This window comes from Haliaeetus leucocephalus, unplaced genomic scaffold, assembly GCF_000737465.1.
Source record: "Haliaeetus leucocephalus isolate CR32 unplaced genomic scaffold, Haliaeetus_leucocephalus-4.0 Scaffold1007, whole genome shotgun sequence".
Lineage (NCBI taxonomy): Eukaryota > Metazoa > Chordata > Aves > Accipitriformes > Accipitridae > Haliaeetus > Haliaeetus leucocephalus.
The window spans coordinates 3,617,530-3,632,364 of NW_010973443.1; the positions used below are offsets into that span (position 1 = coordinate 3,617,530).

A 14,835-nucleotide genomic window follows, 5' to 3' on the forward strand; every position below is an offset into this window, starting at 1 on the left:
TGTTTCTCCCTCTCCCAACTTTTTTTCCTTCTTAAAAATGTTATCACAGAGGCGTTACCACAATCGCTGACTGGCTCGGCCTTGGCCGGCGGCGGGTCCGTCTTAGAGCCAGCTGGTATGGGCTCTCTCGAACACAGGGGAAGCTTCCAGCAGCTTCTTACAGAAGCCACCCCTGTAACCCCCCCACTACCAAAACCTTGCCACACAAAACCATTACAGCGCTCCTACTTTTTGTAGTTGCTGGCTGAGCTCTTGGACCAGTGGTGAACAGAACTGTAATGCAGCTGGCTGCTCAGAGGTGTTTCTGGGCAGCTGTCCTGCATGCTGCATGAGAGAGAGGGGGACGGTTCAGAGCTTCCAGAGATTTTACTGTTGGGCACAGCAAGGGCTTGTCTGGCAGGGGCAGCCACTTCTGTGCAATGTGTTTTCTAAGCATGACAATACCAGCTGCTTGTCCTCCCCTCACCTTAGACAAATAAATCAAACCCACATTGATATTTCTACCCCATACTGGAGATGCCCAAGACTTCTCTAACTGTGCAGGGGGGCCGTAGCAAAGAATAGCGGAAAGACTCTGGCACTATAACCCTGTGCGGTATTTTTCCTCATGGCTGAAGCGGTTGCCGGCCTGGACTGAGGCCCCAGGCTGGTGTGCAGCAGGAGGCCCTCGCAGCCAAACAGCCGTTGCAGCAGCATGGCTCAGGGGGAGAACAGATGTTGAGCTGCATGAGAGCGAGGACTTGCATTAATGGCTTTCGTGTATAGTGCTTTGAACGGGGCACAATTAACGTTGAGATAATTACAAGCAATGCTAAGTCACTTCCTCGGGAGTGCTACAACAGCCTTGCTTGTAAGGCAATACGTCAGACAGATAGTTTTGACTAAATATTCATCTTTAGTCTGAATTCACCTGAATTCTGCTTTAAGGACTGGGTGGTTGCCTGTCTCACTTGCCCCAGCACTGAGAGCGGGTACACCTCATGTTTTCTGCCTAGTCATTTCTTTTGTTCCAGTCTTTTCCCTGCCTTCTCCTTTTCCTTCTCTTTCCTACCTCACTGTTCTCTGATCTTACGTTCCCCACTTCTGATTTCATGTATACATGTTCTGGTGAGAATAAGCAATATCATAGCCTGAGCTGTTCAGCATAGAACTGGCTGAAGGGCAGGGCTTAAAGGTTTATGGTGAATTGACTACAACTGGCTGGTGACACTACTGGTCATCAGTATGTGTTCCTCAGGGCTCAATTCTAGGGCCAGTTCTGTCCAATCTATTTATCAATGACCTGGATGCAGGAGTTGAATGCACTATTAGTAACTTGGCTGATGATACCAAACTGGGAGGTGCTGTTGACAAGAGGCCTTGGGGGGGGGGGTCTGGATAGATTGGAGCATTGGGCAATGACTAACAGGATGAAATTTAACAAGAATAAATGCCGGATCCTGCACCTGGGACGGAGTAACACTGGACAAAAGTACAGACTGGGAGAGGTGTGGCTGGAGAGCAGCCCTGCAGAAAGGGATCTGGGGGGGGCTGGTCAGTAGCAGGCTCAATACGCGTCAGCAGTGTCCCCTGACAGCCAAGAGGGCAAACCCTGTCCTGGGGTGCATCAAACACAGTGTAACTGGCCAGTCAAAAGAGGTGATTATCCTGCTGTATTCAGCATTGGTGCGGCCTCACCTTGAATATTGTGTGCAGTTCTGGGCCCCACAATTTAAAAAGGATGTGAAGGTCCTTGAATGTGTCCAGAGGAGGGAACAAAGCTGGTGCAAGGGTTGGAAGGCATGTCCTGTGAGGAGCAGCTGAGGACTTTGGGCTTGTCTAGTTTGGAGAAGAAGAGGCTGAAGGGTGACCTCATTGCGCTCTGCAGCTTCTTGAGGAGGGAGGTGCTGATCTCTTCTTCCTGGGATCCAGTGACAGGACGCATGGGAATGGTTCAAAGCTGCACCAGGACAGACATTAGGAAGCATTTCTTTACCGAGAGGGTGGTCAAACACTCGAACAGGCTTCCTAGAGAGGTGGTCAATAACCCAAACCTGTCAGTGTTTGAGGCATTTGGACAATGCCCTTAACGTCATGCTTTAACTCGGTCAGCTCTGAATTAGTCAGCCAGTTGGACTAGAAAATCATTGTACATCCCTGCCACGTGAAATCTATTCTATTCACCAGGAATCAGAGCACTGAATGAGCAACTAAGATGGGTTAAGAACTGTGTTGGCAGAACTTCTGCGTACCACAAAGCCAATGTAACAGTGCTTGACACGAAATAAACACTTAAAATATACATGCAAGCTTGACTAAGAAGCCAGAAACTGCAGTTTTCAAGGTGGTGGAGGAGAGAGCAAAAATTTTGGCTTACAATGCTGCTGTGTTCACTGGAAAACAAAGAGCATCCAGACATCACACAACAGGTAGGCTTTATTTGGACGTATCTGCTTGTTTTCCATCACAATTTTCTTCATGTTCCTGTATATTTCCCTCTCTCAAAGAATGTATGTATACACGTGCACACAAAAAACATACTCTCAAATGCACTGTTCTTTGCTGAAAAATTACAGTAATGTTCCTTTTTTCACAATCAAGATAGCAAAATGGATAAATGGCAAAACCTGCTAATGTAATAATATGTTGCAAGATGTTCTTTGAAGTCTCCCATATACAAAGAACGGGCAGAGCTGTTCTGCATCTTGTCTCAAGTCTGCAGGGTTATGTTGCAGGAGGGTTGGTGCTGGCTCCAGTGCAAGTCTGTCCTGCGATGATGGGACACAGCCCCCAGGTATTCCAGGTAACTGGACAATTTGAACTCTATGCCATTACCTAGGAGCAACTAGCAGCCAAAGCCTATATGCTGATCAAGTATCAGTGGAGTACATGTTCCTCCTGTCTCCAAGCTGAAACTGTGTAAATGCATTTTTAGTTTTGGTGAAATAGATGAGTATCCACTACTGGGCTGTAACATAAGGACTTACTCAGCAGATAAAACTCACTTCCAAATGCATGATATATCCTCAGGAAACAATTCAATCCTGATTTGAATCTCCTGGTTGCAGTTGGGGAGCCCTTTACCATGCATGCCCGGCACATTTTAAAGCTGCATTGGGTGGTGAGGGGCATTTTGTTTCAAGTTGCCTTCCTACGTTTTTCACTTACAGCTTGCTCTATTTCCTTGACTATTTGTAGTTTTTCTTGACTGGCTTGTTGGCTTCACCGAGCTGACTAGAGGCTCTCAGCAAAACTGCACAAAGTTGCTGCAAGTAACCCATCATACATTGAAAAGATATGTGGTGGAAAAACACAGAAAATCCTCATTGAGTGGTCAGTATAGAAACGTCTCCACTGTCTCTCAACTCTTACTAGTAAATTAAAATAATGAGGTAGTTTTTTTACACCATTTGTTGTGAAAACTGGCGTTCCTGCTTTGCTCCAAGCTTTCCTGGGAATATGACTGATTTATATGTTGCTTTATTGTCTTTCCCCATAGCTGCTCTAGGATATACTTGGCATGTTTGGCCAGAGCAGAGTTTCCTCTGGCTGTCGGCATGCTGGCTTGTCTTCAGATGTTCTGCTGCTAATGACCTGGCTATGGCAATTTACCTGTCTTGCAAGTGATGCTGCCCCGGGAACTCTGCTGGTTTTGATATTTGGACAGTCCCTGAGAAACCACCTTGCCTCATGCCTGGCTAAGGAGCTGTCAGACACACGTCTGTACAGCTTCAGCTGGTATGGTGTGGTTTTCTTCCTGTTTTGATGTCAAATGGGAGCACCTGAACTGATTTGCTTAAGGATCTTGCAATCCTCATACACTGCATTACAAAGCAGATTTAAAACGTAACACTGTGATTTATGAAACAGGCAGCATACCTGCCTTAGAGCTCCCACATACAGCATGGTGGGTTTTTTTTTTACAGCTTTCTTATTTGAGCTTGTGGATGCTCTTGGATGTAGTAGTCAAATCATGAACTCACAGTGTGAAATGTTCCTTTCAGTGTAGGTAGTTCCTTGTTCTGTTGCTGATTCTCAGCGAAGATGTAAATGCTCCGTCAGTGGGTTCAGGGTATTCTGGAGCAGGGCTCTTGCTCCCTTCTTTGAAGCTGGGCTTGGGCTATTCTGTATCGAGCAAACCCTCACTAGGCCCACGAATGCATCTATGCTTGGGTCTCTTCTAGCTGCTGCTTTACTGAATGTTTTATCCAAGCACTCACTGGGGCAGAGACTAGAACTTGGGTTCCCCCTTCCCTTTGCTATTCAGGGGCTACAGCATTGTTGTCTTCCCAGCTAGGGGAATATTCTACCTTGTAAGCTCCAGGAAAATAACCACATCAGGAGAAACTGAGCCACCTACCCTGATTACAGCAATTACTAAGGAAAAGGTAATTAAGGTTCAAGTCTCCCTCAACAAAGGCAGGAATCTAAGACAGAGGTTCCTTGTCAAAGGTTATAGCTTTAGCTACCATGCTGCTAGAGACAGTGGATGGGAAAAAGCTCTAAAAGGTGTCCTCAAAATACACCGCTGAGATTGGGCCCTGCTTTGACACAGTTTAGGGAATGCTTTGTATCTGTGTACAAATACCAGTTATGCTGCATTATGAGGGCTTGAACAATCTCAGCATCGGTGGCAGCAGATCCTGGGTACAAGGAGAAACTTTCTGGTAGAAGACATCTGGTAGTTCTGGTAGTTCTGTCCCATTAGCAGAACTGGGCTTGTGAAGATTTGTGGGTTGGATCTAGAAATGTACCGGAACGGTTAGGAAAGAATTGGATGATATAACTTTTACAACTCTAGCGCTAAACTTGCACCACTGATTCTTAAAAACGTCTCACTTGGAGCAGAAAAAAAAAAAAGGTTGTGTTTGCCAGCTAGGTCTCCCTATGCACTCATCTTATTTTGTTTGTTTCCATGAGTCATTTTTAGAACAGGCAACAATAATCTAACAGTACTTGAGTCACACATAGTCTGGAGCCAACTTCTTAGAGAACACAACTTTCTTGAGGCGAGTGAAAAATATCCTAAAAGGAAAAGTGCTTCTCTGGCTTTCATACGTAACAAGAAATTATGTTTAAAAAAAAAGTGGTTGATGTAATTGGCTTTTGAAAACACAGAAAAAAGTCTTTCCTGTCTGCCCCTTCAATTTTGAGACCTAGAAAGGCATGGGACAGAAAGGGGCTGTTCATTTAGGACAAAAGAAAACTAAGCCCCTCTTGAACAAGCAGGTGCTTGCTCAGTGCATGCTAATGCCTCATGTTCCAGCACAGGTCAAGACAAATGGATAGGGAAATGAGACAGGGGTAGCTCCCTTTATCAAGCTGTGAAGTGCAAGTTCACTGTACACCTTTGGCTACTAACAGCCTTCCTGCTACAAAATATATCCAGTCCTAGCTTCTGCTTATCAGTAACACTGTCATTCTGCAAATCAGGTGCCAAGAGATCTTCCTAAACCAGGTGCTTTAAAACTCCACTCACAATTTCCTTCCTGTGTTCACAACTCCTCCAGTGCGATCTTAGCTGCACAGGGACCAACTCTGAGCTCCTCTGTGGAGAGAGAGCTTTTTCTGCCTGCTTTTCTCAAAAGCTGCTCAACTTCCAGGATGTGATAGTTTGTTGTGGGAAGGCCCCATCTCATCGCCTGGAAACACAGTTAGTAGGGAGTATCTATTCCAAAACTAAGCAACAAAGGCATAAGCCTTCATCTGGCCTCCTCACATGGGAAGGGCTTCAGCTAAACTTGTACCCATGCTGTAAGCAGCATGGGGAGTTCTCCCTTCACCTAAAGGAATTGTTTGTTCTAAGGCTATGAACAGCTGTTCTGGATTTGTAAGAAGGAAAATATACTACACAAACCACTACAATAAATACAACTCTATACAGCATGAATAGACTATTAAGAAGATCAGTTTATATAAGAATCTATAGGTGACAGCTGAATAGTCCTGCTCTCAGTAAAGCATTGCTGGATTTTTTTTCAGACATGAAAGAGATCAAAATGCTAACTCAAAAGAGCCAAAACATTTTTGTTACCTCCACTGAGAAGGGACTAGTATGAGAAATAAACCACTGTTGTCTCAAATGTATTTATCTGTTTAAGCTAAGAAAGTTGCTTCATCTGTTTATATAACAGATGCTGAATATTAAAACAAGCCTCGCTCAAAAGCACTGATGCAGCAGGCTGTCACAGCAAGACTTAGCGCAGATGGCTGGTTTGTGCATTTGACAGTATGGGCTAATAAGACTCTTTTCCTGTATCAACACTTTTTCCTCTGATTTGTTTTCTACAATGCAACAAAGACAAAACTTCCTTTGTAATGCAAATACTGTAGGAATGCCAGAAACAAACTTTGTAAAATTTTTTAACAGTTTCAAAATTACCATTTTTCTAGCTAAGCACAGATGATCTAGAGTTTTATGACCTGGTTTATTCATTTCAAGCACCAAGCGTTAATCTCAAGAGCATCATGCTTAACTGATCGTCATCTTTTTTTACTGTATCAATTGAAAATAACCATTCTAAATCTTTCAGTAGTAGCAACTGCACCTTACACTCATGTCTGCCCAGTGGAAAGCTGAGGCAAGGTAAGTTTCTCCTTACACAGCTGCTTCCATTTGAGTGGAATGAGTCACTTGTCTCTTAGCACTGTGTTTGGCCCTGAAGGGAAAAAAGAAAACTGATGCAGATAAGTATCATTTTGCTTTGCACCACCATGGTTAGCAGTTGCTTTGAACAAATTGTTTATGCAAATGCACTTGACCCAAAATATTATTAAACACCACAAGGACTAAGGAAGTCATCAACTACGTCCAATACAACATCACTTTCTTGACCCTGTTTTACTGAAAACATGAAAATAGCTGACCACAACTGTAAACTTCAGTGAAGATGTAAACTTTGATAAACTAGGGAGAAAACAGCAAAGGCAATTTAATAGGGAATAGCAAGAGCACAGTGGAAAAGCACCTACTGAGAACATATTTGTTGTTTAACAGTTCTTGTACAGGTAAACAAGGGCTTGGAAAGGAGTTAATTTAGCTACAGAAACATGTCTTTTGTAGCTACCTCTGGAAACAGGGGACAAGGAAAAGGTCTCAGTATAGACTACAAACCCATCACTGAAATCAAATATATAAACTGAATATATTAAAGCTTTGAATTTTATTACACTTAATTTCTCTGAATATCTTACCCTTCTCTCCTGTTCAAGGTAAACCTAAACATGAGAAATGGAAGGATAAAGGAGAACTCCACTAAACGTGGAGTACATTTCATCAGAGTCTGTGTAGGCCAGTTTGCCTCCCGTTACGACGATGTTGACTTCATCTCCTGCTTTGAGGTGAAGAACAAGGTGGAACGTCCCAGGACCACCACAGGTTCGTTTCCCTGAGTAGGGTTTGTGATACTCCAGCAGTTCCCTTCTGTACCCAGCTGTGTGGAGCTGAGCCACGCTTGCATTGGAGACGGACAGCACTGCTTCTATGTACTCATCCCTCTCTGGAGCCAGCACGGCAGTGATCAGGTAGCGCCCTTCGTACGGTGATGTGAAAATGCCTGCAGAAGACAGACAGACTGAGCTTTTCAGAGTTATTTAAAATGGAGACCTGATCATTCTAAGCATGATGACAAACATAAAGCAACATGGGTTACCCACTACTATGTATAGGTAACTGTGACAAGGTCAGCCTGGGCAGCTGACCAACTGACAGCCATCATTAGGGCAAAGGGTTGCTGCTTTTGTGTTACAGCCCACCAGTCCTTCGGGACAGAAGCAGGTTTTGTCCACATTCAGGAACCTCCTGGCCTAAGCAGCTGCCACTACTTAGAGCTGGGTGAAGAAGTGAGAGGCACCCAGATGGTGTGCAAGTCCCCAGTAGGTTAAGGTACACCTAACACTTTCAAGTGACATGACACTCTGCTTGAGAAGGAGGCAGCCCGCAGTTACTGCTGCTGGGGAGGCAGTTATATATCACCTCCTTTCCCCTGGATGACCCAGCTGGCTGAGATGCAGTGAAGTGGATTAGCAAGGAACCTCACCTCTGCTACCTGGGCTCAGGTGGCCTGAGGTGGGGTGAGGAGCACAACCAGCCATGCTGGCAGAGGAGACGTAGAGGTTAGATGGGCCTCAGTATTACTGGACAGTTGTGGAAAAAGAGCAGTGGCAAAGTGCATGCCTGTCCATATCCACAGGAAGCTTTTACCCTGGTGTGTCTGGTTTAGATGGACTTATTTTGTTTGTTCAATGCACCAGCAAGGCCTGAGATAGCATCAAACACTGGTAACCCATGCTAGTGCCCATCTGGCATCTCTGCGGGTCTGTCCTTTGGCTGTTACCTGTATTGGGGTTATAACAGTCCCCATCATTCACAAGCACTTTGTTAAAGTGAACCACGCCGACATCACTGGAGAAAGGCTTCTGCGTGAGCCCAGCAGAAAATGACACCAGAGAGGCCGCAGCAGCAGCAGGTCCTGAAGTGGGTAACAACATGAGTCAGAGTCACATCAGGATGACAAACAGACTCTCCCTGTGATGGTTTATAATCCAGTGTCTCTGTTCCTGCACATACTCCACTTGGACTAACCCTGTCACTTGAGGGATGCCAGAATTAGCAGAACACATATTGCTGGACTAGGTCCCAGGTGTCTCACCATAAAGTTTATTGAGTACCATAAAATTCCCCCCTTGGCCACAGCCTCCCCCCTGTTTTTTTCCTTCTAAGGAAAAGGTACATGGCTTGTAAACACTGGCAGTGGAAATCCTACTACCTCCCAATTTAACAATGCTTCTGCCATGAACCTTCTTCAGAATTGAGGCTGCCCTTGGACATCTCCGCTCCCCGACACTATCACAATGGCAACAGGAGTGCTGAAGGGGTACAGCTCATGTCAGCTTTCCTAGTCATGCCGAAAAGCTGTGCGCAACTTAGATCTTTGACCTTCTCTGCCGAAGGCTAGTGAAAATATCTACAAGAAGTAACACTTCGGTATTAAAGCAAAGAGGACCATCACTGGGGCTTTTCTCTCTCTCCAGCACTTCTCTTTTGAGGGACTTCTCACTCCACAATTTTTTCTTTTCTCAGCAGATCCAACGGACACTTAGGTATTTTACAGTGGCTATCTACTTACTAGCTAAACATTGCTGTTAGACTGGTGTTGGACAAAATACAATTTGGACAATTAAGACAAATTTTTACTTTTAACAGACTGACTTAATGGCAACTGTTTAGTGATCGACCACTTATTAGTCCCATTTCAGTTCCCTTCCCTCTAAACATTTCCCCAAAGGCAGGACACACTGCTAGAAGTAGTCAACTCTTGTTGCTTTGTTTGGGCAATTAAGTAAACAACAAATACACTTAAAGTTGTCCTCAGTTGCTCTTTCTGTTCTACCTTGTTCAGGTTAGGATCCATGTCTTCTCCCTGCTGTTTCACCTCTGCTTCTTCTGCATTTAAAATAGATGTTTGGTTTTCTCTTCCTCTCAACCTGAGATGCCCATCAGCAACCAATGTTCAATTCAGATTATATCACTTAAAAACTGAAGTTAAAAAGTGACAAAACTTCACTTAAAATGTGGATATACAAATGCTCTGCTATCCATTTTTTTTTTCTGAATAATTTGGCATGGGGGGGTAGAAGGGGAAGGCAAGGGGAAGACATGCCTGCAACTTCAGAAATGGCAAATAACTACCATGATTTCCCTCAGGGGCTAGTAACCAGCTGCCTCATATATCTTTGGAAATCTCCTTATTCAATATTTTGTCTCATGCTCAGAAAACAGACAGAAGCCCTTTTTCATTACTCCTACCTGCCAGTGCGCCTGCAGGTGCTCCTGTAAGCTAAGATGAGGTTATTTGAAAGGACCAAAATTAATTGCAGGAAGTCTACTTACTTAAGCAGCTTCTGTAAAGCTCCAGCACCTTAATGCCCCACTACTTACAGAAAGCCTCTCTTTATATTCTCAGCTTACCCTGACACTCAAATAAACTGAAAAGCACCTCAACAAACTTCTTGCTGGCTCACTCAGAAAGGTTTCTCTCCCCTGAAGTCATACTGCACAGATAGCACAAACTATTTGCTGCCTGCCCAGAAATGCTGTCCTCTCCACTTGGAGTAGCTCCAGTTCTGTTCAGGTTGGTGTCATCTGAATAAGGGAGCGACTCCTACCCTGGCTCACCATGGCTTCCTTCAAGATTTTCCTGCACTAATTGCTAGAATAGTTATTGGAGTTTGCTGCTGAAATTGCTTCAGCCCTGCAGCCTAGTTCAGCACACCATCTGTGTTTGTCCAAAGGAGAAATCTTAAACCCATCTAAATAACCTGTAGATCGGTTCAGTGGGCAATATAAGGAGGCACAGTGAAGACGCAACATGTCTCCCACCCTCCTCCCTGCTTCCAGCTGGAACTGCAGCTCTCAGCAGTGCTTTTGCAGAACTTAAAAGAGAGGTGAACCACCTTCCCTTACATGCCCCCACTTGCAAACACTTTCCTTCATGCAAAGATCAAAGTTCAGCTTCTCTAGGCAAGGTCCAGGCTTGGAAACTGCTTTCACCTAAGCAGTTAGTGTTGTGGAATTATAAAAATCAGGAAGAAAAGTTTTAAAGCATTTAAAAGCTGGGAACCACATGCACAGCTCTGATGAAGAAACTGCGAGGCAGACAAAAAGTTTCACAAAAGATTCAACCACAGTTTTACAGCTTCTGGGGGAGGAAAAAAACTCTGACTTTAGACCTATTCAAGAAGGTTTCACTTGATATATATTTATACATAAGCAGGAGCAGGTATGCATGTTCATGGCAACCTAAGCTAGTATAAGGCATTCTTGGGAGTCAAAAGACCAAAGATACATGGGTGGCCTTTGTTAGGTTACATCTACTTCCACCCATCTGCAGTTGTATTTCTGGTTCTCCACCTCTCTTTTGACTTCCCAGCACAGTTCATGCCTCCCACAGAGCCCAAGGGCCTGAAAGAGGAAAAGAAGAAGAAGAAAAAACAACAATTCAAGAAAAACAAAACTGCACAGCATAGGCATTTTCTATCAAGATGAAAGGAGAAAAAAAAAAAAGAGCGTGATGGTGCTGCTGACAATTGCTCAGCAACTGGAATAAGGATTCTTCAAGAGTCTACACAGAAGAGACCATCAGTATGTAATTCATTTGTCAGTGTGCACTTATGATGCCTTTGCATATCGCAGGAGTACGGAGGATATGTCAGATTTCCTCTGCTTGGCCAATACTCCTAAATCTAAATGAAGGCAAAGTGCATAATTTCAGTTAGAGCAAATGGGACAAAAATATCAGCAATTTATCACCTCCTCACTTTTTTTTTTTTTTTTTAACTCTTCAGTTTGAGACTAACACCTCTCATTTTCAAGACCATTCCTGCTGATTATGGGATGGCCATGAAGCACAGCACAGTGCCACACTGATTTCCATGAGCCAGTGCTCAATGAAGCTGGGCCCATTAGCTCTGCTAAGTCACAGTGTTTCTAATGCAGATGATAACTTGCTCAGTGTGTTATGAAGACACAGCTACTTTTCTCCCGAGTCTGTTAGTAACAGCTCTCTCTGCTCTTACAACTCCTACCTTTCACATCGCAGCAAGAGGTTTGCCCTAGCACTTACCTACCGCTCCTTACACAAATACCCATCTCCTACGCCATCCTTCAGCGTGCTTCTGTGAGTTGCACTGTTCTTTCATGCAAACAGCAGCGAAACACAACCACTAGTGCAACTGCGGGTGATCAGATGTTCTTCACCTCAAAGTCAGCAAACAAGCTTTCCCCTGTGCTAGACCACTGATGTGTACTAACAAGAATACTGCTCCCTGTCTAATGATCAAAAGAAAGAGCTAAACATGCAGCAGAACGCGTCACAAGCACGGCAGGGTAATTTATGCATTCAGTAAACTCTTTCTTCAAATCAAGGACCACCTGCAACAACATAAATCTTACATTACAGTAACATCATGCCTTTAATATTTGAAACGTGTCCTACAGACTTGCTGCCTGGAGTCACATGGAGAAAGTAAAGATGGCTGAGTATCTGACAAGTAAGAAGAATTAAAAAGCCCAAACCAAAATTAGCCCTTTATCTGCGTGGATATATACAGCAGCGTTCGCACAGCAGTAGGGCTCACTAGCTCAGCTGTTTATTACACTGTACAAGGTGTTTCTTTGAGAGAGGAGCAACCACCCTCCATTGAAGGTGCAGGGTTAAGGACACAAGCAACACTGCAGACTGGATGAAGGGGGAGGGTGGAAAAGACAATTCGTGCTTTCAGTGAATTTTTTTCACTGTGATCCTCTGTATGCTGATCAGAACGTCGAAATCCTCTGCTTGGCTCTGTCCTTGCCTAGTTGTGTGACCTGGGATCTTACAAGCGTTTTCTCATCAGTTCCCAGAGCAGTTCATCAGCCAATTCATTACTTCTGCCTCCTGCAATTTTCTTTGCTCCAGCAAACAAAAATCCTCATAACTGTAAAACTGTCATGCTTCAATAACATTTGCCGCTGATGTTTCTTTAAATAACAATTGGTTCAACTCTTTCTGTATTAAAAGAGATTAGGTGGATGCACTTAGGTCCTGACACTTAACTCACCTTTGTCATGAACTCCTTGCCTGTGAAAGAGCTAATATGGAATATTGTACCTTATACTCTCTCATTAAATACTTTTAAGTCCTTGAAGGTCTCTACCTACAATGTTGTGAGATGCATGCAAAGAGATAGCTAATGAATCTGAAAAACTCAAGAAATACTTAGGTATTGCCAGTATGCAAATCGTGCCTCAGCATTCAATAAGAGTACTAAAGTGGGCTAGTTTAATCCCAGAGGACAGAGTTGGAGCCCTGAACTTCTTCCTGAGCAGTGCTTTTATGTAACAGAAGCTATTCAGAAACAGAAATGAAAGGGAGTACTCAGAAGGCCAATTTAATAGTACAAGCTTCTTATATTAGGAATTACAGTACAAGAAGGTCTGATCTTCTTTCAAATTTGAATTTCAGTACCACAAGACATCATAAACTATTGTCCTGCACAAATTATATATTAAGGACTCCTTGATTTAAGCATTAAGTTCCTCCTCCAATAAGCCAAAAATCTTCCCTTCCCCAGCTGTTAATTTCCACAACACTGTTAACTGCTGAATTCTGTCCCAGAATGCTCGCTCTCTTTGCTGTCTGTAAGCAGACACTGATGATTAGGGACAGTGGATGTAAATGCTCTAACTCCACAGAAGTCTAATAGCTATTTGTACCATCCTTACCTCTGTTTTCTATGACGGCACCTGCTATTGGGGTTTGCAAGACATTTTGGGGGAAGTTATAGGACAGATCAGCAGGTATATCTTGTATTTAGATAGGTCTTCAGGGGCATGGATCAGGAAAAGGAACTCCTTGGTCAAGCCCACCTCTCTGAATCCTAGGGTGATAACGTTTCTTGTGTAACATGTTCCACCAAGCAGCAAACAGGCACGCTGCCTGCCACACCCTGCCTTTTTGACCTACTGTTTCACACAGTTTCAGCATACATATATTAAAATACTGCTCTCTATAAATGGCAATAGGTTGTACAAAGTGGAAGAAACCCCCCAGGAAATCCATTTATCACAGAAATCTAGACATCTATATTGGCTTTGCTGGCATCAAGATAAACGAACATTTCTTTATTTCTCATCCTCTTCCAAAAGCCTCATCTATTGCTGCTTGTTCTTACCACCACCATCCTCAAATCCAAAAAGATTGCTGTAAGGCTATGACAGATTTTTAATTAGACCAGAATTACAGTGTGAACTCTTTACAACTCTTTTTGTCAGTCCCCAGACCAGTCTTCAGGATGTGTATCTGTGATTTTGTTAGGGCCATCAAACCAAGTCCCAAGGGTAGGATTTTTGATGCCATAAAGCTCTAATGTTTTATTTTCATCTATTTCTCATATTTCCTCAAATTTAGATGAAATAATTCTTTTTGAAGAGGGTGTGGGAATATTCCATTTGATCCAGGATACCATTCCCCAGGGTTTGATAATATCTTGACTATGAGGTTGTAGGGCAGGCAGCACCCAATCAACGTATTTATCAAGGCCAACTAGCATGTCCCACACAAGATTTATACCTGTTTACCATACAAATCCATACATAAACTGTGATATTAACAATTATTTAAAAAAAACCCAAAACACCAAGAAACCAAGAAAACTGCATTTTGAACTTTTTTAAATTGTGGTTGTCAGTGGCAGCACTACTACTTTCACTGAAGTTAAGAACACGAGCCCTCGTGATTCTAACAAAGCCAGAAACTCTCCCATGAGGAAGACGAAGTCATGCACTAGCTCAGATACTAACAGTGTTTCAAGATCTTAGTCTTGGCCTTATTCATATCTTATTAATGAAATATTAAAATTATCAGAAAGAAATATGTATTTTCTCTTTTAAAAGGAAAAAAAAGGTCAATACTGACATTTGCTTGGAACTAGAAACCCTCTGTATTTAAAAAAAAACACTGAAGTAAGTAACAATAACCCCAAATGAATTATTTTTCCAAACCTCAAAAAAATAATCTTTTCAAAGGATGCAGATTATGTTTTAATGCTTAGGTATAGCAAAAATCTGTCAGATTTGTTCTCTCAACCGTGACTTTTCAGGGACTGAAATAAACATGAAGTACCTGTGTAAAGATTTTCCAGGTAACAGTCACCTTACCTTGCGAGTCCGTGGTAGGAGGAAATAACTTTGGATATCCTACAAAGAAAAAGCAGTATGTGTCACACAGTACATAATGGAGTACATTATGACAAAATATTGCTGCAGTATTCTAAAAAGCACCCTTTGTTACCAAACAGCAACTTACTGAAGTAGCT

General features: G+C 43.1%; 1 protein-coding gene across 1 annotated transcript in view; it reads right to left on the reverse strand.

Annotated features, from left to right (window-relative positions):
* Positions 1–7,114: 7,114 nt before the first annotated feature.
* EMILIN2 (elastin microfibril interfacer 2) overlaps positions 7,115–14,835 on the reverse strand; it is a 33,279-nt gene continuing 25,558 nt past the window's right edge. Inside the window, exons 6-8 of the mRNA XM_010584882.1 lie at positions 14,678–14,716; positions 8,316–8,450; positions 7,115–7,535 (exon numbers count right to left, since the gene is read on the reverse strand). Coding sequence (XP_010583184.1) covers positions 7,198–7,535; positions 8,316–8,450; positions 14,678–14,716 — 512 coding nt within the window. The 3' untranslated portion in view covers positions 7,115–7,197. The remainder of the gene's footprint in view (positions 7,536–8,315; positions 8,451–14,677; positions 14,717–14,835) is intronic.